The sequence below is a fragment of the Malurus melanocephalus genome, unplaced genomic scaffold (assembly GCF_030028575.1).
Source record: "Malurus melanocephalus ecotype Western Australia unplaced genomic scaffold, MMel_1.1 scaffold_257, whole genome shotgun sequence".
Lineage (NCBI taxonomy): Eukaryota > Metazoa > Chordata > Aves > Passeriformes > Maluridae > Malurus > Malurus melanocephalus.
The window spans coordinates 615,331-642,210 of NW_026623489.1; the positions used below are offsets into that span (position 1 = coordinate 615,331).

Here is a 26,880-nt window from a genome sequence, read left to right on the forward strand (position 1 = left end):
TAATTGGTGGCACTTTTTTTTTTCTTTTTTATTTTCACTGTCGTAGTTGATTGTGTAGCAAGTGGTACTGGCTCAGATTATTTGGGTAATCATTTTGCTCTTGYAGATTGATCTTGGTTAGTGGTTTAAATGCAGGCTGGTAAATAATTATGTATTCAGTCAGTATGACTTTCTTCTAAATGTAAGTGAAAAACAAGCTCTCTGATGTGTATAGTTGATTTAGCCCTTTTTTATTTCTTTTACTKTAGTCAAAAATTCTTGGGGATTTACCGAGTTTGAGGTTCCACTATTCTGATAGTATATTGTTGGCATAAACTTTATTTCAGGCTTTTATATTTTCAAAGCAAAGATATTGACAATGGTGGATTCACCATCCCTGGAGGGATATAAAAAAAAAAAACCAAACATGTACATATGGCAATTAAGGACATGTTATATTGGTGGAGTTGGCAGTGCCATGTTAATGGTTGGACTCAATGGTCTTAAAGGTCTTTTCCAATCAAGATGATTCTATGAATCCATTATTAGTGTGCATAGCATGATCTAAGAGAGTGCTCTGACTGTTAACATCTTAACTGTAATTAACAGATGCCCAATGCAAGACTGACTTCATTCAGAACAGATTATTGTAGCTTTTACTATTAAGCCTAAAGATTCGAGGTGTGATTTAACAGCCTTATCATATTCTGCTCCCTTATGCCTAATGAGTAAGTTTAGGAGAAAACATTTAAGCTATTTCAGATGSTTTTTGGGGGAAGCTTTTTCGTAATTGATTTCTGTATTAAGATTTTAACACTGAGTGGCTGCATTCCTCACTCTTAACTTTCATGTTCCAGGCTTTATTATGAATTCAAATTGCTTACTTGTTCTGTATTTAAGAAATCTTCATCAGCCCATATGTAAAAATATGTCAGTTCATCAGCTGGCCATCTTGCTTCCTTGTACAAGTCCTTAAAAATGTGTTAATATCCAGGTGGATGATTTGAAAGGGAGAGATGATTTTGCCCTAAAACTGGGCTAGCAGTGACTGTAGCCAGAATTGATGTGGCTACTTCTGTATTGGTACAGCAGTTGTGGTTCTGAAGCTGACTTACATTGRAAGAAGTTCCCAGATAGGGCTTGCTCGAAGATTGATGCACAGCAAAAACATGAATGTMCCTGGAGTTGGCTCATATGTGTGTTGTTTGCTTCATGCTCAGTATGAAGGAATTCTGCAGCAAAAGGWGAACTTTAGAGTAATAGGTGATTTTCACAATGACAATGAAATACGTGCTAAGGAAATTTTAGTAAGGTAGAGTCTTTAATATAGTCCATTTAAGATGTATGTTTTCCAAAATCAGGGTATGGATTCAGTTCACACTTTATAAAATTATTACTCTTTCTTTCATCTTACATTTTCCTTACACTGTTAATGGTAAGAACTGTGTGGTACTGTGTGCCACTAATATGGAAGGATTTTCCACATAAGTGACAAAAGMCCTTTTTTTTGATGAAGGTAATTCCTCCCTTCCTCTTGGCTAACACAGTCTTTTTTTAATGGAAAATTGCTTTGTTACAAAAGCAYTCAAGTGGACTTTAGAAGAATTGATAAAATTCAATTTGTAAGGCAAAAGAATATTTACATTAGTGTTTGCTTTACTTTACTATGTCTTTTCCGTATTTTGTGATCATCATAGGCTTTTGTTATTTTTTAGAAAACGGGGCAGTACTTAAAAGCTTGACAAATGCATCCCAGGTTGAAAAATTTCTGCATTCCTTCTCCTCTTCCTCCTTTAGAAAACTGACTTCTTTAAAGAGGTAAGTTGAATGTCACACTTCTTTCTCTAGGCAGAGTGAATTAGAACTTAGCTTCTTCTGTAGCATGCCTTATGATGTTTTAAATTAACTTCTATCCATTTCTTGTTCTGACATGGCATCTCTTTCCCTATATCAAAAAGGATGTCTTTGTAAACTTTTGTTTGCAGAGATTAGTTGTTCTGTTATTTTATAGAATTATTTGTCAGTGCTTCTGCTGAAATAAGAAACTCGTGTTACTTGAATTTAAATTATTGTAATTTCTGAATTTGTTGTATTTTAGGATATTTAAACATGCTTTAGAAATCTGAAGCAGTTCCTTGCCCACAAGAATTTGTATTCTCTTAATGACTTACTGCCAATTGCCATTTAAAAATTATATATTAACTTAAAAATGTGTTGGGAAGCTTTATATCTTATTTCACTTCTCTTTTCATTTAACAAATACTGATCGTTCTTAAGTACAAATCTTCTAGAAATCAAAACAAGTGATTGTTTTGAACAAGAACAAAATCTGAGGACAGGTGATTGCAGTCATGTAGTCTGTCTACTTGCATGGCAAACGTAATTTTTGATTGAACCTAAATAATTTTCAAAACACAACTGAAAGACAATWGGCCTGAAGCACTGAATCCTTCTTTTTCCTCATTCCCCATTTATGCACAGCACTTCAGATTAAGAGAAGAAAAGTTAAATCATTGTTAAATAATGGGACTGGTTACCCAAAATGCAACTTTTTCTATTGTAACATTGGAAAGATGTTAACAGCTTTTTATTGGGTAGGATTTTAAAGAACTAAATTTTCTTGCAAGAACTAATGTTTAACTTCTTTTTTCTTATAAAGGTAAGAGAGAAGCAAAAGAAGTAAGAAAATGCTGGGATCAGAACGTGGTGTTGTGGAAGAATGGCTGTCAGAATTCAAGGTGAACTGAGAAGATGAATGATAGCTAAACGATTGGCTTAATGCCACTGAACATAGTTGTGGGGGTTTTTAAATATCTAATAATTAACATTTTAAGTATCTATTACTTCATCTTTCAGATTCTTATAATGCATAAATCATGCAAATGTCTTGTGTAATTGAGTTGGCTGGTACAGAATATATTAATGCATAATTCTAATAGTAGTTTATTTTTATTGTTTATTATTCTAGAGCAGAACAGTGCAATAGCAATGTGGTTTTTTATAACAGATATTTTGTGTAGGTCAAGCTGATAGAATTTAACTAACTAGCTGGATAACACTGCCCAAATTTCCAACTGAGGAACTTTTAAATTTAAAAATACTTAGTATATGTTTATTTGGACTTAAGAAAAGATCAAAGAAAAATACTTTACTTTTTCCCTGCCTATGGTCTGTATAACAGTAATCATTTTGTTGTGAAGAATCTGAAGTGTTTTTAAGCTATTTTGCGTGTTGATAATTGCACTGAGTAAAGTACGGGATAATGTATAAGTAAGAAAACAGGATTTCATGACTGATAAGAAATGAGTCTGTTATTTAAATTATGAACCAGTAATTCCTCACAGCATGGATGAGAGGAAGTCATTATGTGCTGTCATTGGAAATTTGTTTAAGATCCAAGGATGCAAAATCCACAGACAAGGTTGCTTGGGCAAGACTCAGGGCTGTCCATGCTTGTTCTGTACTATCCACACCCCTTAAATAAGTTGGGTTGATTTGACAAAGTCTTTTAAAAAGCCTGTTGAATACACARTATCAAGAAAGAGTCCTCATGTCAAACKGGAGCAAATGATTTTAGAATCTAAACTGCTTTTGGATTTAACCCTGAAAGTGATTATCTGCTCCCAAATGCTATTTGTGTGGAGATGGACTTGTACTCAACAAATAGGTTACAAGTCTGAAAATTTACYGAATTTCAGAACTTTTCTTTGATGTTGGGATGAGACTTAATTTTCTTRTGGAGATCTTAAATACTTGGAAGTATTTATTTGTCACAGTAACCTTTTCTATTTCTTTAGGCATTACCTGAATCMCAAATTTCCAGCTATGCAGCTACATTGCACCGAAAAAAACCATTGGTACCAGCTCTTTATAAGGTTATTCAAGACCCAAATAATGAGGTAGGAGATTTAAAAAACCTATTTTTATTCTCATTCCTGGATCTTTGACAACTAAAACTAAATTACTGGAGAGGAAGACTTTTCAATTCTTTTTTCTAATGTAKTCTAACATGGGTATCATCCCTCTTTATACTCTCTTGTTTTTTTGGTGTTTACTTTAATGCCTTTTTAGTCAGACACAATCTTATTTGCTTCCAAAGTACTGTTTATGCTGTCTGCTGGATTTTCCTTGCTGCAGCTTACTATTATGTTTTATTTGGCATGAGGTTTTTTTGGTATTTTGGTTTGGGTTTTTTTTCTGTTGTTTTTTGGTGGCGTTTGAGTTTGGGGTTTTTTCCTTTGTTCTTTTTAGTTCCCAGAAACCATTTTTCAGTCAYAACTGAGACAAAATAGGCCTTATAGTGAAACTCAAAGACCAGTGTGCTTCTCACATGGTGGCTTATTATAGTGGAAAATGGAATCAAGTTTTTAAATGCTGTTAAGATAACAAGACCTTGTGCTGATGGCAGCACCACTTTTGTGTAATTTGGTTTACACTGCTGTAAACATGAGCAAAACCAGGGCCCCAAAATATAAACAGGCACAATGAAAACTTAGCTTACCCTTGTACATAATTCATTTTGCAACTGGCATTAAACTGAGCTTTCCAAGCTGTTGCTTCTGCTAGGAGCATTTCTGGGCAAATGTGTGAAATATAACTTTGAATAAATTGTGCAAGCATGCYGTTCTCTGACGTGTAAACTGCTTTAGATAAAATACTTACAAATACTTGATGTATCATCTGTGATCTCTTATATATTTATAAATTAGATGGGTTGTGTACACAGCAAGGAAATTCTTTATTTTCCCAAGTACAGCTCAGCTGCTTTAGGAAGCTGAATGCTTGATTGAGCTTCAAGGAGATTGCATAATGCTCATGCAATTTAAAAAAAATAAAAAAAAGAGGCTTCCTAGCTGTCAGCTTCATTTCAGTATTATAAATAACCTGCATAGTGATCTTTTTTTTGTACTGAAAAGCTACTGTTATTCTCTCTTGAAGCCACTATTGCTGCTGCTTATGTATTTGTGTTGTGTAGACTCCTGAAAATGTAAAAGATTTCTTGTGCTTTGAGAAGGATTTGATTTTTTTTAAATGAGCAAACAACCAGATTTGCAAAAAGAGTATCTTTCTAGGGTGATCTTATGATCAATGATGKTGCTCAATGATGCTTGTCAAATATTACCCTTTGTTAAACAACTGKTGCTGTTTAGTTCTGATTCTGATACGAGGTATGAAATAAGCAATCCTAATAGACACTAAGATGTCTAACTTCAGGTTCTACTTGTTACAGCAGGATGTATTTCCTTGTTGCACTTTGAAACTTTTTTGCATGTGAGGAAACTACCCACAGTGAATTCATTACTTTACATAATTCTGTAGTAATACTTTTCTCTAACTGAGAGGGTTTTTAAAATGTGCTTTGTAGGGTGTTATTTGTTAGAAGGGTAATTCATGGCTTATGAGGATTAAGCATAYGTGGTAGGCTGTTATAAAAACACACTTTCTGTATTCTTAAACTTGATGGACAAGTAGTTCTTTAGTACAGCTTAATCATGAAGTTGACCTATTTTTAAAACTTCTGAAAAGTGGCAAACTGTTTAGCGCAAACCTGGATTTTTCTAGAATCAGATAGTATTCGAAATCAAAATTGAAGTGCTTTTGAAGTACTGTTTTTCAGATAATTTTATAATTTTTGGGGTTGGTTTATTGCTGTAGACAATACTCTGGATGTCAAGTTATTGCACTACTGAAATTTAAGTATTGAATATTCATATGAGGCTAATTAGGTTTAACTCAGAAAGGGCAGCTTGCTGTGAAACAGAATGAGATCACCTTTGCAGTGCCAAGCACTCCCAGACCCAGTACTCATCAAGTAATAAATTGTTTCACCCATTATGTTATAGTTACATTTAAAATGAGCACATTCTCTTTTTTACAATTGAATTCTTCAAAAAGACAAGCATTTCCAATATTYATCATGCATTTTATAAAACATTATATTTAACTTCAAAACAGTACTTTTAAGATTTGGGAAACTTGTAAAATGAGCCAAGGAAAGCTATTCATCATCTTCCTGAAAAYATGACTGGTTTGCATCTCTGTGAGATGTAAAATGAAGAGTGAAAATTARATCATTGACACTTGCTGCATATTTAAGCCAGTAAAAACATCATTWGTTTTTTATGCTTATTGCTGTTTATGCTAATGGGAAAGCTCTTATAATTATTTTGTTTGTCAGGAAAGAGAGAGGATTATAAGAGATATTTTACTTTGGATTTTTGTGCTGATTTCTGTGCTTCTGTTTGCTTTGACTTTGGGCTGAAAGATCTTTGGAATTAAAAACTATGTGCCTGCTCATGTGTACACCCACTACTGATGACAAAAGCCCCATTTCCTCTATTTATCCAGTGTCTTCTCAGTTTGTATATTCAGAAAATTACYTGGAAGAGGCTGGCTCTTTGGAAAACTGGATTAACTAGGATGCAAAGAAAACATTTGTGCTTTCTTGGAGTGTTAAATTTTATGGTTCCAGGTGGGAGACTAATGTACCACATTTTAAYAGGAAAATCCTGGGTGTTGGTGCTTTTGAAAATACTTGTGTTGTAGCATCTTGGTTATGGCAGCTTTTTTTTTGTGGACTTGCAGCTCTGGACACACCAAAAGTGCATTCTATAGTAGTTGCAGGTTTTTGCCTAAGTAATTGCAGTTAAACATTTTCCACAACAAATGTGACAAATACTAAAAGTAAGGGGAATTTGAATGCTTGCAGCACCACTGAGTGGATGTTGCTTGTATCTTTCTAGGAAGMATGGGTTCACTTAAAAGGTTAATTTTATAAAGTTTGAAAGTAGGTGGAATAAACTTAGTAATTGCTCTGGTTGAGTTTCATCTGACTTAGCTAAAATAATTTTTTCTTTTCCACTCTTTTTAAYGGGACTTGGATTAGACTGGCTGATTTCAAATAGGAAACAGCTTTGGGCTGCTGTCATCTCTAATCTAATACAAGTACTATTTATAGCATTGCCATTGTATATATCTGGTGTCAGATAATAATTTTAGCTTTTCTTGCACTTGTTAGCTCCCTGCAGATATGCTTGTATGTTTTGTTTTCAGAGATTTCTTTTTCTTCTTTCTGTTCTCATCTTGATCATGTTTTCCTTTAAAGAAAAATCTACAAATTTATTTAGTGATGTCTGAGTTATTTAGTAACCACCTTTCTAATTTCAACATGTGAAATGTGTACGGCCTCTCATAAAACAAGGATGCAGTTCTATTTCTGAGGATTTGAACATTTRCAGTAACAGTTGGTTTTAATAATTATTACCACTTTTAGACAGGAGTTTCTACTAAGTAAATATTCATTGAGAAAGGATATACTTAAACCTCTTTTGAACATAAAGTGCTATACATGTATGAAATACTGGAATAAATATACTACCAGAAAGCTATATAATTTTTTCCTTAAAATGATTGTAATAGAAGCTTTACAGACTTCTAATTTAATTTAGATGCCAAGCCAAGAGTTAAGTGGTCTGTTGTTTTATATTTATCAGTCTATCTGTCTGTCTATACGTGTACATATATATATGTGTGTGGCAAGACAGACAGATTTATATGACTTGTAAAAATCATGTGTTCTAAATGACTGGACAGCTCTCACTCTGTATCAACCTTGTCCATGTCAGCTTTTTTCCCTCTTCCTGTATTCTCTCTATGCTTCTATTGTAAATGCTGGCTTCTAGCTTAGAGTAACAAGTCTGTCAATCAGRAGCCTTGTTACACAAGGTACTTACACCAGAGCTTTGTTTAAGAAGTGATTTCTCTGACAGCTGAGTTTTATTTKACGTAAATGTCACGTTATGGCTTACGTAATCAGTGGTTAAATATGGTGTGGTACATTGACCAGAATACTGKGTATTTGAAATGAAACCGTTTCCTGGGTGATGCTCTCTTAAGGCAGCTATCTTGGTAGACAATTCTGTCAAATTTATGATTTAGGTTTGTGTTATACCAGTGTAAAATATCCAAGTGTAAATATATGTTTGTGAAATTGTATATTCATAGAGCGTTGTGGCATTGCATATTTGCCAAATATTCAGAATATCCACTTGAAGAAATGTTGGTCCCTCTGCTGTTAGCAGGGATTTTAAGTTTTTTAGGAATGTGGATGTTTCACAATAAACCACAGAAAYAGATCCTTGTGCAGAATAGCAAAAGAGTGATTGTCAGTTCTACAGTAAATTTGAGGTATTATGATTGTGATGATCAGACAAATTAAGGAAAAATAATGCATCAAAGTCCATGAAATRTGCTGCTAATGCTCTGAAAGTCCTAAGATGCATATGCCTGGGAGTGAAAGAGGGAGTCATACACTTTATCTAATCTTCTGTGTATGTCTGGATGTATAAGAGAGCTGCATGAAGCATGTGCTGTTAGAAAGAAGACTTGAGATTCTGGCCTCTCTAGCTCTTCTGTATGAATGTAGATGCCTTAGGTTACATGTATGCCTCTGTCTTTTTGGACAGTGAATCCTATAAATATTTTCCTTATGTCAGATCATCCCATTTCATAGAACACAATATTAGATAGTRGTGACAAATCATACAAAAATTAATTTTTGAAATTTAAAACTACTTTTCAGGTTTTTTTCCACCCCAGGTTTTTTTTTTTTAAATTTTGGTATTACATTTTGGTTAGTCATGGGAAAGAATGAGACTGTTTAGTGTGGTTCTTTCTGCTTTTTTTCCCATTCCTTAACAGTTCCATGGATGCATCTTTGCTATTCAGTTAACATAGTAGACTCTTAAAATGACAGGTTTACCTTGTGCTTATATCACACAATATTAGCATGACTTGATAAGGGCCCTTTTTTGATTCTTATACTGAAACCTGAAGTGCAGCTCAAAATTAAAAGATCAGTTTGCATTGTAATGAGCATGCACTGTTAATTAGTTTTGAGATTCCAATGGTGTAGGTAAGAAATTATTTCATATTTCTGTCAATGGATTTGTCATTAGCAGCTAATCTTTGACCTTTGTACTTTTATAGACCTTACACCTGCACTAAAGTTTTATGGTGCACATAGTTCAAGCCACATGTCTGTCACATGCCTTAAATTAGTACCTGTGTAGAAAATACATCTTGTACTGTCAGTCCTAGAGAAGAATCTTCTCAAAGCACACACARTTGGTGGCTGTAGTAAGGCCACATTTCCAAATACTGCTCACCAGTGCCCCTCAGCTATGTCCTTATGGATCTCCATAAGCAGAATGCAGATTCCACTGGCATTCATTCACTCACTTGCCATTAAGGAATGCAATTTTTACTGACTGTGGTGGCTATATGACATAGCCCCTGTATTTGTTGTTATATTTTCACTCTCCCTTGGTAGAGAACCTGCCAGTAAATCATTAGCTTTTTTGTCTTTCCACAGCTCCTGGAGCCTGTTTGCCACCAGCTCTTTGAACTTTATCGTAGTTCTGAAGTTCGGCTCAAGMGATTCACGCTGCAGTTTTTGCCAGAGTTGATCTGGGTTTATCTGCGTCTCACTGCCAGCAGGGACAGGCAGAGTAATGGTTGCATTGAAGCATTGCTGCTTGGCATTTACAACCTGGTGAGTGAGAGGAGTGGGAAAGGCTGAGGAAAGCTTTGATCTGAAGTTTTGCATCACTGACTGCTAGGAATAAAGTAAATTATTGGAACAAGACTTTAAAAAGCAAAATACACTTAAAGGGAAATGTGTTTGATATGGAGGCAAGCATAATGTAATAAAGGTTTAGTAAAGAGAGGTTTGCAAATTTTTTTTATAGCTGTCTTTTTTGGGAAAAACATTTTCATTGAAAAGGATCTCATGGGCCTTATCAAACTTCTAAATRCTTCTGTTTGTAAGGAAATTAGGTAGCACTCCTTAATGTTGCAAAATGCAACTTTTTATGATTGTCAGGCTAATACACTTAGTCAGTCCTGATGTGTCACTTCCCCTGGCCTCCCACTTACTCTGATCTGAATGTCTTTTTTAAGGGTAATTTGAAGATGAAACCACTCTACATGTGAGCACTCAGATACGTGCATATGTGATTTCAGTCAGATAATTGTCTTGAGGGCAACTGTGGTTTTAAGAATAAGTAAAAGTAACTGTAAATTACTAAATTTGACTGATGGAYGTAAAAGCAGTTTTTTGTATTCTCACCCTAGCCTGGAGWTATTTCCTTTTGTAATGTTATGAGGCTGTTTGGTAAATTTAGCAATACTGCCACAATAGGCATTCTCTAGTGGGAATTTCTGTGGCATAGGATCTTAAAACATACGCTACTGAAGCATCACCCTTCCCTCTAATGTCCCTGTAAACCTCTCCTTTAAATTGTGGGTTGTAGTTCTACACATAAGACCCAGAACAGCCAAACTGTGATTCTTAAAAATAAAATGTATTCTAACTGGAAGATCTAGTTATTTTAGATTATTCTGATAGAAAAAAACCACTGGAAACTGCTTGCTGATTTTTGATACTTTTTACTGGATTGAAGTAGCATGTTTATCTTCCTCCCATTTTTTAATGAAGATTCTGCAGTTCCTTTGAAAGTCATGTTGATGATTCATATTTTTTAAGGGCAGTAATTTCTTCATTGTCTGAAGATTCAGAAAGAATGAGACCTCAAAATGGACAGTGGATCCCTGTGTTTTTCATCTTTAAGGAAGTTGATATTTTTCTGCACATATACTGAGAGTGAACTTATTTTCTCAATATTTATAAAGTGAAAGAAATAAATGTATCTTCTGCTCTGGCAAATTCTGTCAGCCATCTTCCTGTTGTAGTCCTTGAAGCCTGCTAAGATTGCTGAGCTACCTTGGGCTAAATTTTTACATAAACTGGAATGACTGGAGTTATTGTTTGAAAATTTGCTGTACAAAGTGCAGAGGCAGGRTTTTAGACTCCTTTTTGATACAGTCTTATGTAATTGCTCTTAGTATATTTTCTTTTAAGATTGCAGTTTGCTTATGTAGTAACCTAGCAACTATAAAATCTGACCAGTCTGAAAGCCTTTGGAGAAAACATTGTGTGTGTTTCCTCCTGAGGAAACTTTGCCAGTCCCCTTGATTTCACCTTTTCTCTGTGGTGCATTTATTATGAAATAGTGCCCATTGACAGCAAGTGACTCATCAGCCCTCCTGTGTCAGTGTCCTTAGCCTCACTGATCAGGGGCACAGCACTGAGGTTTTTTTAAGTATTGCACACTGATTCTGCAGAGCAGTTTGTGATAGAGGTCTTTTCCCACTTATTAAATATGTATGTTGATAATGTTGCTATTCTGCAAATGCACAAAGCGCGTGGGTGTTAATTGTCTTATCAGATCAGGACATCAAACTGATTTTTTAAATTCCTTCCAAGAGGTGAAAGTTATTCCAGCTCGTATCTCCTTCTGTTTGAATTCTGGTTTTGTTTTTAATGCAGGAAATTGCTGACAAAGATGGAAACAACAAAGTTTTGTCTTTCACCATMCCTTCATTATCTAAACCCTCAATATATCATGAGGTAAGAAAGCTGCWGTGATTAATTAAAATTGGATCTATTAGAGGAATGAAAAATGGATCCATTTGATGCCACAGGCCATTTTAGATGCATCTAGTTGCAGYAAGTTTTCAATGTCAGTAGCTTGCAATTAGTGTAATAGAATGCAATAGAATTTGTAGAAGAAAAGCAATATAAATGTTGAAAAATCTTTGCTGACTGCCCATTTTTAATAGAGGTTAGTTATTTTGTAATCACAACTGTAATTTTTTTTGCCTCTTACATGCTAGTATAAAAGTAGTCTTCCTTCTAGCTCTTTTTTTTTCAAGTTCAGTTAGAACTTGAAATTGTGCTTTCCTTTCTCTCCTGTTTCTGGATGAAATATCTRTGTGATTAGGACAAACTTACTGTACATGGATATGTAAGAATCAAAAGTTGAAAATTGCTCTCACCTGCTGTATTACTTTTAAGTGTGGGCACTTTATAATAATGAAACCAGGTAATGCTTTTAGATTTACTGTTTTGTGGGGTAATCTTCATTTTTACAGATCCTGAGATATGTGTGTCTATTGCCTTGGGTAGTTAGGAGTTTTAATGCTTTTGGGGAATTTTTACTTACAACTTGACTTCTCCCCACTCCTTCCTTCCTTCTCCCACCACGTTCTTCTAGCCCTCTACCATTGGATCCATGGCTTTAACTGAAGGAGCATTAAGTCAGCATGACCTTATCAGAGTAGTTTACAGTGATCTTCATCCTCAAAGAGAAACCTTCACRGCACAGAACCGGTAGGTGGATGTACTCTTAACATTAAAGGTGATTTRTTAGGGAGACAAGTCCTTAAACAAGACCAGATATATTTTTTGATCAGTCATTTCTCGGCATTAAGTGCTTGGAAATAAATCTAGAGAACAGCCCTGGTAATCTTGAGGTATAATTTTCTTTTGCTTTGTTCCTTCCTTGTATGTTCTTCTAGTTAATTAAAAAGAATAACTTCTCTGTCATTTCTGTGTTTGCAAGGAATATCATTGGTTTTATGGCTGTCTATGCAATTTTTCCTGCAATTGTAAGAAAATTCAGCTTTGGATCAGAGGCGGTGACTCCTTTTTCCACAGGAAAAGGGGAATGGAGCTAAGTGGATAGAAAGGACCAGGAGTGAAAGAAATTGCTCTGCTGTTTAGTGACTGCCAGCTTTATCTGTGTCTAAATGATGCAGATACTGGGAAAACTGATAAAATAATTTTAATCCATCACAGACATTTCCAGTTCTACAACTGTCCAAATATTATGGCATATCMTATTTCCTTTATAGTTCCTGCTAATGGCTTTCAGGAATAATAAAWGTAAGTGTTTATAGTGAAACTTTGATAGCTTTTTTCAAGTTAGAGAGCTATAAWGGAAAAGGATTAAAGGTGTGTGTTACTTCTGACACTTCTTCCTGTGGGRTGCTTCTTGAGATTGAATTGTAGATTTCTTGTGTTAAATGTTAGTGAAATATTATGAATATAAACAATGCGATATTTTACTCTTTTCAGGTTTGAGGTGCTGAGCTTTCTTATGCTGTGCTACAATTCAGCTATTGTCTACATGCCTGCTTCTTCTTACCAGTCACTTTGTACGATGGGTTCCAGGTGAGACAYCTGCCTTTGAAATAGCCTTCAGGGTCATCTATAGACTTTTAAGTATTCATGCAGTAAAGTGCTTTCTCATGGGGATGGATTAGTTCTTTGTATGCTTCCATCATTTTCACTTGAGTAGTGGCTGTGCTAAATTTACCAAATATGTTTATTTTTGCTGCAACTGAAAATTAGAATCTATTCTTTGAGTAGAGAAGCAAGACAACATTTTACATACAAGGGATTTCTGTTGTTTTGGAAGCAGTACAGCAGTTGCTATGTATCAGTGACCATGTGTTGCTTCCGTGATGAAGATTCAGACAGCAAATTGATACAATAAGTACATAATAAATTATTCTGTTTTTTGTAGGCAGTATATGGGAAGGCAGGCCCCTTTTTCAAGGGGCAAAAATACTTTTTACAAGGCAGCTGAGAGCAGTTCTCAATACTATGGTATGAGTGTTATCTAACTTTAGGTATAAGGTGACTGCATGCTGTCATCATGCATTAGATGGGAGATCACATACTTCTCTTCTGTACCTCTGAAATGTTTCCTTTAAAGAAAATTGGTTTTAGTTCCTGAATTTTAGGGAGAGTCTCCTGGCTGGTAATAGAGAACATGTTGCTACCCTCATCCTTTAGAAGCTGRTTATGATTTGAGGCAAAGAGGTGGAGTTGTTGGCTGTATGGGAGTAACACAGTGGACTATCAGTGAGCTGCGTATCACGGCACTGCTGCAAAACTGCTCTAATGATTAGGACTACAACATAAGAATGTTCTGTGATGTGTATTTATATTTTGAAAAATAAATTTGCAAATTAAATAAAATCTCTGTGTTATGATGACATCTGTAGTCTTTGTGGAGTTAATACTTTCTTGTTATGATGTTTTYTTTAGGCTGTGTGTGAGTGGATTTCCACGGCAGCATGAGAAACCCTGGAAAGAACACTGTGGTAGAGTGGTGTTAGACCCTGACTTCATGGTGCAGCTGCTCACAGGTGTCTATTATGCCATGTAAGTGGACACAGTTTCCTTACCCAAAGAGAAAGGTCTGCTTTTCTGTGAATTAAAATATAAATGTCACTTGTTTTATAATTGAAAAAAAATAGAGGCGTAACACAAGTTTATACTCAGTCAGTGTATTTTCCATTATTTGCTCGTTCAGCCAACAGATGGTTTGAAAATATTTTTTGTCAACACTGAATTAGGTGATGAAGGGCCAGCAGTAGGTGCTGAAGGGAGTTAGGCTTCTGGTTTCAGCTTTTTCCACCTTACCACTGCCACAGATTCCTTCTGTTCACAAGCATAATGAGCTTGGGTGCCAAGATAAACTGATTAAATGCAACCTCTTGAATGTCAGTAGCATCTGAGGTAGCAAAAATACATTTCTGGTGAAAATTCAGTTCTGCTAAGTAGCATTAACACTTGCATATTGACCCCRTTTTTTTTTAAAGTTTATCCTGATTACGGCATCAGTTTTGTCTTGYTTGGAGAGAGCATGGAACAGCCTTCTCATTACACCAACAAGATAATAAAAAAAATACTTTGTACTGTTGAAAGAAGTGAATGTACACTGGGGTGTACATACAGTTGATGCATTTTTTACGTGAGCAAAGAAGTTAAAAACTGGATTTGGGCAGAAAAAAAGACAAGTTTTTTTTTCATAAAATGTGAAAGATAAATAGCTGTCTTTACTTTTAGATATAATGGTCAGTGGGAACTTGGCCAGGAGGTATTGGAGGACATAATTTACAGAGCACAGCTTGAACTCTACTCACAGCCCCTGCTGGTAAGAAACAATCCATTGTAATTTATGGGCTTGCTTAAGAGGAGTATGGATGTGTTTTTGAAGTGGACTGGTAATGAAAGCTTTTGAATCCATTCACTACACTGTCAAATGCAAGTGATTTGTTAAAAGCTGGTGTTTTCAGCACAGCTATTCATACCATACTTTTTCTGCTGAGTATTAAGCGAGGKTGTTGGGATCTCATAGGACTCATTGAGGCTGAAAGCTAGGATTTTGCTAATATATTGCAGTTGGCTCAAAATGTTTATRTTGTTTTGACATAAGCTACTGATGAGTGGTTCAAAGAAGCTTAACTGAATAGTTGTATGTGATAGGACATTGGTTGCAAAAAAACGTGTTTTCTTTGCTTCTAGACCTTCATCAGGGCTGAGAATAACTGTAGGTTTTAACTGGTAACATAGAGAAGGCAACAGCAGGATAGAGGTGAAAGTGAAAAGGAGCTCCAATCCCAGAGTCAGTGCCAGATTTGGTTTGATAAAAGTCATGCAGATCTTAATCTTTACATTCTTTGGAGGAACAGCAATAAAATTGAGTAGTTCTGATTGTTTGGGGTGGGGATTTTTTCAGTTTTCACTGTATGTGCAGTTCCAGTCATAAAAAGAGGGGAAAAAAATGGGGAAGGTGGTGAAATGGGACTGGATGCAGGTGGATGTGATTGGGAAGGATGAGAACATTGACTGAAATGAGAAATTTTTGTCAGGTGTAGGAACGAGAATCTAAAGAAGAGGGAAAATTAAGGAGAATAAAGTAAAATAAATTGCTGTTTCAGTTTCTGCATCAGAATTGTGGCTAGAAACCTTTAGTCCTCCTCTGAACAGCAGTAAAATGTCACTGCTTTTTACATAACTGACAAAGGACTGGATTGGCGAAAATCTTTTTATGGGGCAATCTGAGATCACTCTTTTCTGAACTAAATTATTCTCTAGCTGTCTGTAAAATTTATCTACAGGCTTTCTGACACTGCTGTGTTTAAAATGCTTGGTATCCATTGAATTATTCTAATAGTTGGTTCCTTTTGGAAATGACTCATCACTCCATCAGATTGAAAGTATTAAATTAAATATTGAACCTGCTGAATTGGGCCATCCTATCAAACTATTACATTTTAAAAGCATGTAGGAAGATCTGGAACTTGATGATATGACAATTTTTAGTTTTCATTGTTCATTTTTAATCAGTTTGTCCTTAGAGATTACTTCTAGTTGTAAGAATCTTCCAGAATGTCTGGGGTTGTTTTTTTTTTCCAAAGCTCCTATTGATTCTCTGTCACATTGTCTGGTGTTAGTGACATCATGACATCACCAGTTTTTACCCCTTCCTGATTGTCAGGTTTTTCCTGCATATGCATGCAGGCCTATTGGTGGRTTTTTCTTCATAGTACTCTGATCATTGCCTGCTTCCTGTCTTGTTTTACRAACATTTTTCAAAAGTAGCTTTAAGAGAGTGTTGCTGTCATTAAAAAATTTACCTGCACATCTGTGCCCTAATGCTATATTTTCAAGCAATTATACTTTTTCAAAAATTTGAGCTCTTTGTCTCCTTGCATTCTTCAGGAGATGTGTATAGTTTAGCAGCATTATAAAATTCTGTATTTTAAACCTAAAACTGCCAGCACCAAATAAGTATCATCTGGAATGCTTCACAGCTGAGTTTCTAAGTTCAGCTGCTGCCTAGGATTTCCCAACAGCAGCAAATTCTTTGAAGTCTATTTAATATTCAGGCAAAACCCCACATTAGATTATTTTTAGATATCTGTACTCARGGTATTTGTAATTATGGGAATACCATCAGTCATCATTACAACAAGAAACATTATGATCCCTGTGTTTGAGTATGTTTCTAGAAGAAACATTTTTGACAATTTAGTAGATCCATGCTCTTATTTACATAGGTTGTTATTGCCTACAGAGAGAAAAAAACAAACAAACAAACAAAAAAACCCTAAAAAAATCCAAGTGGAAAAATAGCATCAGAAAGCAATGCAATATCTGTAATGTAGAAGTGGACTTCTGTCACTCTTACCAGAGACTGCAGTGGAAAGGGCAGGAAGTAACTCAAGGGAAAGGTYTTTTCTGGTTAAAGAGAAGTGTTTCTGTTAACAAACACTGGGTATTGGTCAGGAAAACCAAGAGCTTCTACAGAGACAAACGTCCCGTGTATTTTATTGATGTATTTACTGCTGTTATTGAATTTTCTTTCCATAGAGCTCCTTTCTGGTAGGCAAGAGTGGAAGTCTGGCCTGAAACCARCCCTCCTTTGTCACTGAGAGATGCAGGCGTTGCTTGCCAAGTCTGAATTGTGCTATGTGTTTGTTTTCCTGCCTTTCAGTGCTGGATTGGACACCATGAGCAAGTRTTTTTGCATCCTGAAAGATCGTGGTTTTAAGCATGTTTTTGTCAGACAAGGACTGTGAATCATTCAGACTGTTCAGATCGTTTCAAAGATTTATGTTGCATTAATTTTTKTCTCCATATGGTTTTCCTCAGTCCCCAGAAGTACAATTTGTGCTGTTAGAAAGGGCCAGCTGTTAAAAGCTTCATCAGCTTCATCAAGCAGAAATGCTCTGTCACGATTCTGGCCATGTTGCAGAAGTATTTTGCTACAGATTTTAGATTTTTTGTACACTGACAAAGGTACCTATTCAAAAGAGGSAGCAACTCCAGTGAGTAGAAGATGGGAAGACAAACAGTTGTGTAATGTTAAACTTGATCTGCTTTGGTTCAGTCAGCAGAAGTTTCTGCAGTCTGTAGTAGGATCAAGGATAGGGTGAATGCAGTTTGTACCATTTCAAGCAGATGGCATGGGAAAAGATCTAGGTATGAACAGGAGAGCAGATCTCTAATAAGTGTTGAGGCTGAGAACTGGTCAGCAACAGGAAAATCAGTGCTGGACAAGTGAAAAGCAGAGTGATGTGGAGCATTTCTGTGGTGATGCCAATGATCTTTAGTGCTGGTTAGAAATCAGACAGTAAGGCAGTGGGAATGATGTTTAGTGTAGAATTACAGGATCAGCTATGTGGCTGCAATTCCAGTCCCTTAGGACTAGTATTTTTATGGCTGGTTAGTTAATAAATGTATAATATTAGTAAGGTTTTGGAAAGGTGTTTTATGGTGGTGCTTGGGGGGCGGAATTTGAAGCTTCAAGTAATATTTTGTRTGCATCAGCTTTGTTATTATTGAATATTGCACATGCCATAGAGGACTAGTTTGCTTTTCTGGAGCTGGTACACAAGTTCACTTTTTTTTAACAATTTACTTGTAAATTAGGAAACATTACTGAAAGTTGCTTTTTTCTCTTTTAAAGCAAATCTCTAATCCCACAAAGGCATTTTATGGGAAACTTAAAGAAACAATTGAAACATCAAAACCAAAAGAGATCATTTGTTTGCCTCAAAACGGCAAAACATAACAACTTCTGACTTTACAATAGGCTATTACAACAACAAAAAAATAGGTTTAATAAAAATGAATGTATTTTAATRATTTGATGTTCAGTGCTTAGGTTGTAAATATTTTTTTTTTTCCCTAAATAAATCTTGCAAGTACRTGCAGTCTAATCCCCTCAGTTAGGTTCTGTTGGGGTTGTTTTTGGGGGGGTGGGGAGCAGCATGTGGAAAGGTGTGGTGGAAATTGGCCTTGTCCCCCTGTGCACAAGGCTACAGGCTGTTTGCATTGGCTGGGGATGTTACTTAGTTTTATTGACACACTTCTCATAAAGCATAAATGGTATTTGCCTTGTCATATTGCAGTTTCTTTTGGATGGAGACCTTCCTGTGTATGTTGTTAATGTCTGTCAGTACAGATGGCTAAGATGGAACTAAATAAATTACCTCAAAGAGTTCAAGAAATTAATTCTGGTTTTGAGAATAGGTTTGTGATGAGCTTTTAATGTCGTTACTAACTGTGAATCGTGGGGTTTGGGTCATCCATCTTCAGGGGAATCTGTCATGATTACCAGTTCTTGCTTGTTCTCCTTTCTGTATGCAGCAAGAGATCCAATATTGCCATTAGAGCAATCAAGGACAGTAGCTAGTACAGCTTCTTCCTTTTATCTTAGGTTGCAAATGCCATGAAGAATTCGCTGCCCTTTGATGCTCCTGATGCATCACARGAAGGCCAGAAGGTACTGAAAGTAGAAGTCACTCCAACAGTTCCAAGAATTTCTCGGAGTGCTATTACAACAGCTTCTATCCGTCGTCATCGCTGGAGAAGAGAAGGTGAGCTTTCTCTGCCAAGAGCACTCATTRTAATGTACTGTAATCATCATCATCACTGTAATCTGGCTTCTGAGTTTGAGTGTTTACCAAACATTGGGGGGGCTTTTTGTTTGTTTGTTTTAGAAAAGTGATACTCCATAATAATATAGAATATTTTACATCTTCAGAGCACTGCATGAACATGAGTATTTGAGGTGTTTGTTTYGGTTTTGATTTTGTGATAAACTGTGAGGTAGGTGAGAAAATGGAGCAACTGGAAGATGCTTAATAGGACTTCTTTTTTWCTCCATGTAACACTGTATGAAATTGTAGGGGTAAAGTGGGGCTTAGAATTCAAGTTCTTTGTTTAATCTTCACTAAAACTCAACTGTGTCCCATTGTAAATAGCTCAGGGAATGAATGGCAACATCCAGACCTTAACAGGATTCCAGCTGCCTMAGGCTACTGGTGGCAGTGGGAGAGGGAAAAAAATAACCATCACACTCCTACCATCATATGGTCCAGTTTATTGAGGGGCCATAAAATAGGTTAGAATTAGTCTTCCTTTTTCCTCAGTGAGTACTTACATTCATATGAAAGCATGTTTGACTGTATGAAGAAAAAAAAACCTCTAGTGATCTTTACCTTAATGTGATGATGTCTTCAGTGTAGGTGTAGCACAAAGCTTGCTTTGCAATCACTTTGTCTACTTTTAAAGCTTTGTTACTTCATGTATAAAACATTAGTTTTAAAAAGCAGCATAAATCAAGAAGGTAAAAAGGAGAATAATGTAAGAATCAACTGAGARTAGAGTCTGAAAACAGGAATTTTGTATTTTCCTGTAGTACCTTTTTTCCCCCCCCTTTTATGTTTTATTATTCTTCTTGGTCACTTGCAAAAGGATTTGATGACCTCTGGTCTTCAGCTGAGTTAGGATGTCCAGGACAACAAGTAGCTGTCTCCTGTTTTCAGGATTCTACGTCATGTTTGTCTTCACTGTAGTTGCCATGATATTCATTTGCTGGTCTCTGGTCCACAGAACAGCCCACCCGTCCCTTTCTGTGGATGTTCTCACCACTTTGAACCAAGCATGGGTAGTGTTTTGTATTTGTTCCATGTCCGCATAAACCTATTTTCCCTGCCTGGGTTGGAATGCCAAGAAAGAACTAGAAAAGCACTAAAATGTTATGTGTTGAATCCCAGATGGCTTTGACTTCTCAATCGAGGCTGACTCAAGCATTCCTGGCTCACCGATCCAACACGGCTGCACAGACCTAGGGATCAAACGTGAGCAAGAGGGGGAGGTGCTGATGCGCAGGACCCCTGAGCATGGCTTCCCGGAGCCCACCTTGGCAGCAGCCACAACAGAGGGTAGGACAGACATGAGGAGGCAGAAGTCAGTGAGGCAGTTGCTGGAGGAGGATCCTGGCTCCCTATCCCCAAGCAGAACTTCTTTCCATTCTAGTGTGTGTTTCCGCTATCCCAGGGTGTATTAGCTTTCTTTGCAATACACACATCCCCTATATACCTAACAGCAGGTCAGGAACTACCTTTTGTTATCATGTGGGCTGGCCTGGGGCTTGCATCTGTGTGCTCAAAGACTGCTTGGCATGGCACAAAAAACAAAAAGACGGGGTGATATCCAAGAGCTTTGGGATTGCTTGGAAACTTTCTATTACTGAGCATGTTTAATATGATGGAAAGAAGAAAAAAAATGCACCGGATGAACATGAATCTAGTCCTGAAAAGTAGACAGTATGGAGTTTAAATGGATTTGGCTACAACTTACTTACAATAGCGTCTGTGTTTTTAAATKTTCAAGAATGAAGTCTCTTGTTCCCACTAAAAGTCAAGCCTATCTAAAACAGGTATACAATTGCTGATGTTTTATTTGTCAGTCGTCCTTTAATTGAAAATTCGTAACTGTWCAACTCATTTAGAGCTGGCTGTTCTACAAGTACCAAAAAAGTTCTTGTGTTTTCAGGAAGAAATATGATTGACGTGTTTCTAAAAACTTCTGAAACAATTATTGCTTTCTTTCTCATTCGTGGTGTCCACACAAATGCTGTAGGGCGTCATAGGTCTACTTTGCAGCCAAGAATAGCAGATAGAGTAGGTGGTAGAATTTTAATTTGCTTAAGTTCATCCTTTTTTCAAGTAAAGATGATTTCCTTGATGAAAGACACAGTTTTAAGTACTGAACTCGAATCAAGATTTCTCCTCAAAGGTGAAAATTAATTCCTTATAGATTTAGCTACACATGTTTTCAAGTATTCTCCTATCTTAAGTCTTCTTTTCTAGCTGAACATTCCTTTAATGTTTCCAGCCTCTATAAAGACATTAGKTGTTCATAAATGAGATTTATTTGCACACTCATATCTGAGCTGCATAGGGTTCAGATTTGTTCTTCAGGAAACAATATGGAGAATTTGGAGACTTAAATGTAATGTTATCACAGATTCATTACACTTAAACAGAGTTGCTGTCGAACAATAATTAAGATTTTATGCTTCTCTAGAAGAGATAAAAATACTTAGTGCAGGTTTTAATCTACTTGGTGCATTRTGAATTTGAGCATGCTCAGTAAATGATCCTGTCTTCTCTTAAATTCACTTTTCACTTGATCTTACTCCATTTTATAACTCTTTGCATGTGCATGATCTGAAGGATATAGAGAAGTCCTGAGCTGCAGAGTACCTTCTGGGACAGACAGGAAKTGGGAAGAGAAATTGATAAAGATGATGCATTTTAATCTTGTTGAAACCATTGATATTGGCATACTGTTGGATAAGGCATCATTCCACATTCTCTGCTTCAATACAARTGGATTGAATATCACTTCCTTCTGTAACATGAGCAATGTATGATTACATTCTTGAGCAAACAGAATTCTCCAGCTGATAGCATCTGGGAGAAGGCCAAGGAAAGGCATTTGGCTTGCTTATCAACATAGAATTGTGTGTGTATWTCCAGGGGTCTCTTACTTTTCTGATGCTAATTTCACAGAAAGTTTCAGCCAGAAAATTCCCTCTCRTAAATACCAGTTTGGTATCAAACAACACAAGGAGAGACTGATCATTTCTAGTGACATTTCAATCTTCAGSTATGGGAAGAATAAACATGCTAAAAGTAATTTTAAAAAGGTGTATAAAGCCCCTTTTCAAATCAATGTTTTGACCCCTTAAGTAGAAAAAGACAAGACTTCAAGAATGACTCAGTAAYGCTGTACAGAGTATTCTGCTTCCAGGTGGTTGCAGCTGTGGTTATGTGCACTATTTTGTGTCAGTGGAGGATCTTGAGTCTTTATCTTCAGGATCTGTTTTATATGCATCAATAGCAAATTATTTGAGGACAGATTTATTCTGATAAGGAACAGTGTGAGTCCTGAATATGCAGTGTAGTGCAATGGGTATTATTTCTATTGGGTTGCCCTGTCTTCTTCTCTTTTGGACTTAAGACAAAGAGTRCTTGGAAGGGAGTAGATTAGATTTTTAATTTTTGTTTCCTTTTTAAATTGTCTTATTGGCCTATTGGAACCAAAGAAAAAAAAGGAAAAAAAAAAAGGAGAGAGAAAACTCTGCTGTTTCCTCATCCTGTTTTTCTTCCCAGAGTGTGTAAGGACTCAAACATTTTCAAATTATTTCTGAGGGCACTTTTTAGAGAAAAAATAAGACATATTAGGAAAAGAATGTATTTGCTGAATTACTCTAATCCCATTGAGAACTTCTGTAGGTAAGTGGGTCTGAATAGACAGAAATGCTYTTGCATGTTGTCTTCTCTATCTTCTTCACTTTTGAGCACTGCTGAGCAGCTTGGGCCTCTGTATAGCTGCWGCACCCAAAAGCTTGCAACAACCCCTCTCAGTCTTTAAATTCTCTGGATAAAATGCCACTTTTTCAGTGTAACTATTCTGCCACACTGTCCCTGAATAGGAATGTGTGCTTTAGCATCCTGTTACTCAGCAATGCTTTAACATAAACTTTGAAAACTACTAATGTTCTTGGAATAACAAAAACCTTAGCAGTGTTGTGTGGAGATATCTCTTTACAAGTTCCACATCTTTCTGTTGAATATGAAGGGCTTGAGAGGGGGCTACAGCTACTTCTCTTGCTGCTTGTAATCAGACATGCTTTCATCCAGCTTTGCATGATTATGAAAACGTAAATGTTGGTTAATTGAAAAAGTGGTTTTGCTTTTGGTATGTTCCAGTTATGTCTGATTTTTATCAGTATCTTTGATTGTGTGTGGGAAGGTTGGAGGGGGGAATGGCAATGTGGTAGATTGTGAATTTTATTACTGTCTAGTCTAAGAAAAGACAGGTATGTCTCAAGGAGAAGATGAAAGCCTGGTTTGACCAAGCAGGATGGGCAGGAAGTGGGGAAAGTAATTTTAAATATGATTACAGAAAGTTAAAGTAAGTAACACACCCTTCATTTTAATAATTGCCCTTGGAACCTAAGGAGCTTCTTTTTGTAAGGGTAAAGGCTTAACCAAGGAAGAAAAACTGCAGTAACATAAGCTATWTTACCCTTTTGTTTCTGGGAGGCTAATGAGTCAAATAGAGCTACATAAAACTACAGAATCATCTCTCATTGCATTGTTTTGAGAGAGGCTGATATTGGTCTGATTTTGGAGATATGCAAATATCTTTTGTAAGCTGATGCACAATAATGGTAATTCCAWGGCAAGTTTCCTGAAAAGAGGTAGTAAATGTAGAGCAGAGTCATGAAACCTTCCTGTAAAGTTTTGGGTTTCCATTACACCTCAGAAAAGTGAAATTGGATCAGGCTATATTCCTGCTACACAGAGGTGGCAACAACATTGAAAGCTTTCTGTCTGTTCTGTTTGCCACAACGCTGAATTTCCTTAGATAACAGGAATGTTTGAGCTTCCACTCAAATGACTTTCTTAGATACTTGCCACCATGTTTCTCCTATTCCACAAAAAAAGATTTAAACAGGTTTGCTTGGCAGCAAGCTGGGTCAAGCTTACTTAACAGTAAAGCAGTACAGCAGCTTTAGCTGGAGTGGATCTGTATTGCTTACAAATAGTCAGGCTCTACAGCTTTTACAAAGAAAAGCATTCAGGAGCCTGAATGACTCCTTTTTTGCTAACATGGTTAAAAATTACGCCTTTTTCTCATTGAAAGGAGATATATGGGGCAAAAACTCTAGCTCAATTTTCAGTTTTGATAATTGAATGCTGCTCAGTTTTCTGCTAAGCAATAACTTCTTTTGAGTACTTGGAGCTTAGAAAAAGACTGGAATAAGATTAAAAGAAAAAAGTATTTGTGTGCAGCCCTAATCATATTATAGGCCTAAAATTAAGGATTTAAGAAATAATATTTGTAAGGCTTTTATATTCTCTTTGAGATTTCTGTCAAAAACACAGTGCCACTTCTATAACTTAAGTGTTTCAGAGATTAAATTTCTCTTAATGTAAGGCTTGCCTTTTTTTTCCTCTCTGAAAAATGTAGATTTAGAGATAAATGTAAGTATGGTAGAAGYACCTGGATGGGATTGCTGTAAATGCAGGAAGGATTTAATTTTGAAGGAGAAGGAGCTAGAAATTAGGTTCATCTCCAACAGAACGTATATTCACATTGTTCAAAGTGCCAGCTACACACAACAGAAGCTTTCTACCTCTGTTGGAACATTCTGGTTGGTAGTCTAGGAAGTAGCCTAATTTTGAAGCTTACTGAGCACTCACTAGAACTTACTGTGACTGGAAGAGAGCCATAGATCTTGCCTCAAAATAGGGTAAAAATAGTCTGAAAGGGTGGTGAGTTTCTTTTGGTTTGTTTTTTTAATGGCATGTAGTAGGAGAAAGGGCAGCAGTAACTGAAAACAGAGCTAAAACAAATTAACCAAATGGGGCCCAATTCTTCTGGTTGATAGATGAAGTTTGGGACCAATATTCTGACTGATAAAAATATTACATAGGAAAGGCCAATCTAGCTCAGGGAGGACTTACTGTTAGACTGTTATTCTGCTAAATATGGCAGAGAAATTACTAGCTAAGAATCAAAAAAATTGTAAGCAAGTGGAATCCAACTGGATTAGCAAATGAGGTTTGTTTTGACATTCTGTGCACATCATTGAATGCATTCTTTGTGTTCTGATTGGTTTTGGGGGTTTTTGGTTGCTTCTTTTTTTCTCAATAGATGCTGAAGGCGTAAACGGAAGAGACCTTAATGATGCTGATGAAGGATTTTCATCGGGAGCTTCCCTCAGCAGCCAACCAGCTGGGACCAAACCTCTATCCTCTGCATCCCAGAAGGGCAGCTTAAGGAAAACAGCAAGTGGGCGTTCTGCTAAGGAGAAAGAAACCTCTTCTGCAGCAAATTCCAGTGAAAGCCCTCGAGATTCAGTAGCTCGAAAGCAGTACACACACCAATCCACTGACCTGGATGGAGATATAATTGAGATGACACCTACTAAGAAACACCTCAGCCTGCCTGCTGGGCAGGTGGTGCCAAAAGCCAACAGTTTGGGCCTGATCAGGACCGCCAGTGCTTCCTCCAGTAAATCATTTGACTATGTAAATGGCAGTCAAGCAGGCTCCAGTGTTGGAGCTGGTACAGAGGGTTTTAGCAGTCTAGCAGCTGGCAACACCAATCGGTTTTCAACCATCAGCCTACAGGAGGACCGACTAGGCCAAGCTGGGGAAGGTAAAGATCTCCTTTCCCCAGGAGCTCCACTAACCAAGCAGTCTCGATCTCCAAGTTTCAATATGCAGCTGATATCCCAGGTGTAACRTTGACTCCCTTCCTTAGTATTCCCTCTTTCCCCTTAATCCCTGGCAAATTCATCCTTAGGCAAAACATGAACCATCATCCCACAGTGTGAAGATACTGACTGTTGTGATCTCGTTTGGTTTCGCTATCATACTGTATTACTGAAACAGCAATAATTCTTCCCTCACCTTCATCCTCCTTCCCCCTTGTAAACATGGTTGTGAAGCAGTATACAATGTACTGTATGCCTTTTTCCATGCCTTCCTTTCCCCTTGGGTGATGTGCAATCCATCGTAGGCTGATCAGTCCCATTTCAACACTGTGAGACTGGAGACACCGGCGGAAATGGTGAATGTGATCCCTATGAGATGATGCTTTGGCTTTGTTAAGAAATAGAAGCGGGTTTGTTTTCTTGGTCTACAGTACTGCAAAGACTACTGGATCCTGACTTGTCTTTCTCAGAACCAGGAGTGCCTCAGAGATTCTAGTGTGACTTTGGACCTCTCTGAGTCTGTGCAATCAATTCTGGGGAGGGGATTGTCATTGCTGCTCCTGGCTGTCTACAGCACTTTTTTCATTAAAATGAGGGTATTTTTTTCTTGACTGCCCCCACTCTCTCATCCCAGAAGCTTTTGATGTTCAGCAATTGAGACATGCATATWAAGAAGGTGTTTTGCCTTGGAGAGRGGATTCTAAGTTGATAATGTAGGTTACAATGCACTTCTAATGGCATTGTAGCCATTTGTAATGTTACATGTCTTCCCCTCCAGGACACAGGGTCATTCTGCATTTACACAAAAAGTTAGACACCACCATGCTGTTAAAACAATTTGGTTTGTAAGTGGGAAGGAAACACTACTTTCCCAGRAAATAATGGCTAGCTCTGCTCCATTTTGTTGTTGCTGTTGTTATTGTGAGGTGCTGATCACCAAATTGAAAGGTGTATTCGGGTAAAGAGTATTTCTCAGGCTGCTTTCTTTGGTATCATGGCTGTTGAGACCCCCACCCATTTCAGCTGCTTTCTCAATGTCCCTGTCATGGAGTCATTTGAGGAATCCTGCAGTCCAGACAGACCATACTCTCAAGGTGCTGTCTCAGGGATA

The 26,880-nt window shown here is 36.8% G+C and overlaps 1 protein-coding gene across 6 annotated transcripts in view; it reads left to right on the forward strand.

Moving 5' to 3' along the window:
• Positions 1-26,880, forward strand: part of LOC130579163 (hyccin 2) — a 68,440-nt gene that overhangs the window by 17,286 nt on the left and 24,274 nt on the right. For 4 of the 6 annotated variants that reach the window (XM_057375761.1, XM_057375762.1, XM_057375763.1 and 1 more), the window contains 12 exons: positions 1,695-1,797; positions 2,639-2,717; positions 3,777-3,878; positions 9,353-9,532; positions 11,369-11,449; positions 12,096-12,211; positions 12,959-13,054; positions 13,937-14,053; positions 14,741-14,828; positions 18,903-19,062; positions 20,245-20,412; positions 25,205-26,806. In XM_057375761.1, the coding sequence (XP_057231744.1) occupies positions 2,667-2,717; positions 3,777-3,878; positions 9,353-9,532; positions 11,369-11,449; positions 12,096-12,211; positions 12,959-13,054; positions 13,937-14,053; positions 14,741-14,828; positions 18,903-19,062; positions 20,245-20,412; positions 25,205-25,797 (1,752 nt within the window). In that variant the 5' untranslated portion in view covers positions 1,695-1,797; positions 2,639-2,666 and the 3' untranslated portion in view covers positions 25,798-26,806. Of the gene's footprint in view, positions 1-1,694; positions 1,798-2,638; positions 2,718-3,776; positions 3,879-9,352; positions 9,533-11,368; positions 11,450-12,095; positions 12,212-12,958; positions 13,055-13,936; positions 14,054-14,740; positions 14,829-18,902; positions 19,063-20,244; positions 20,413-25,204; positions 26,807-26,880 lie in introns of those variants that run through there. The other 2 variants (XM_057375764.1, XM_057375765.1) reach the window with 2 other exon arrangements.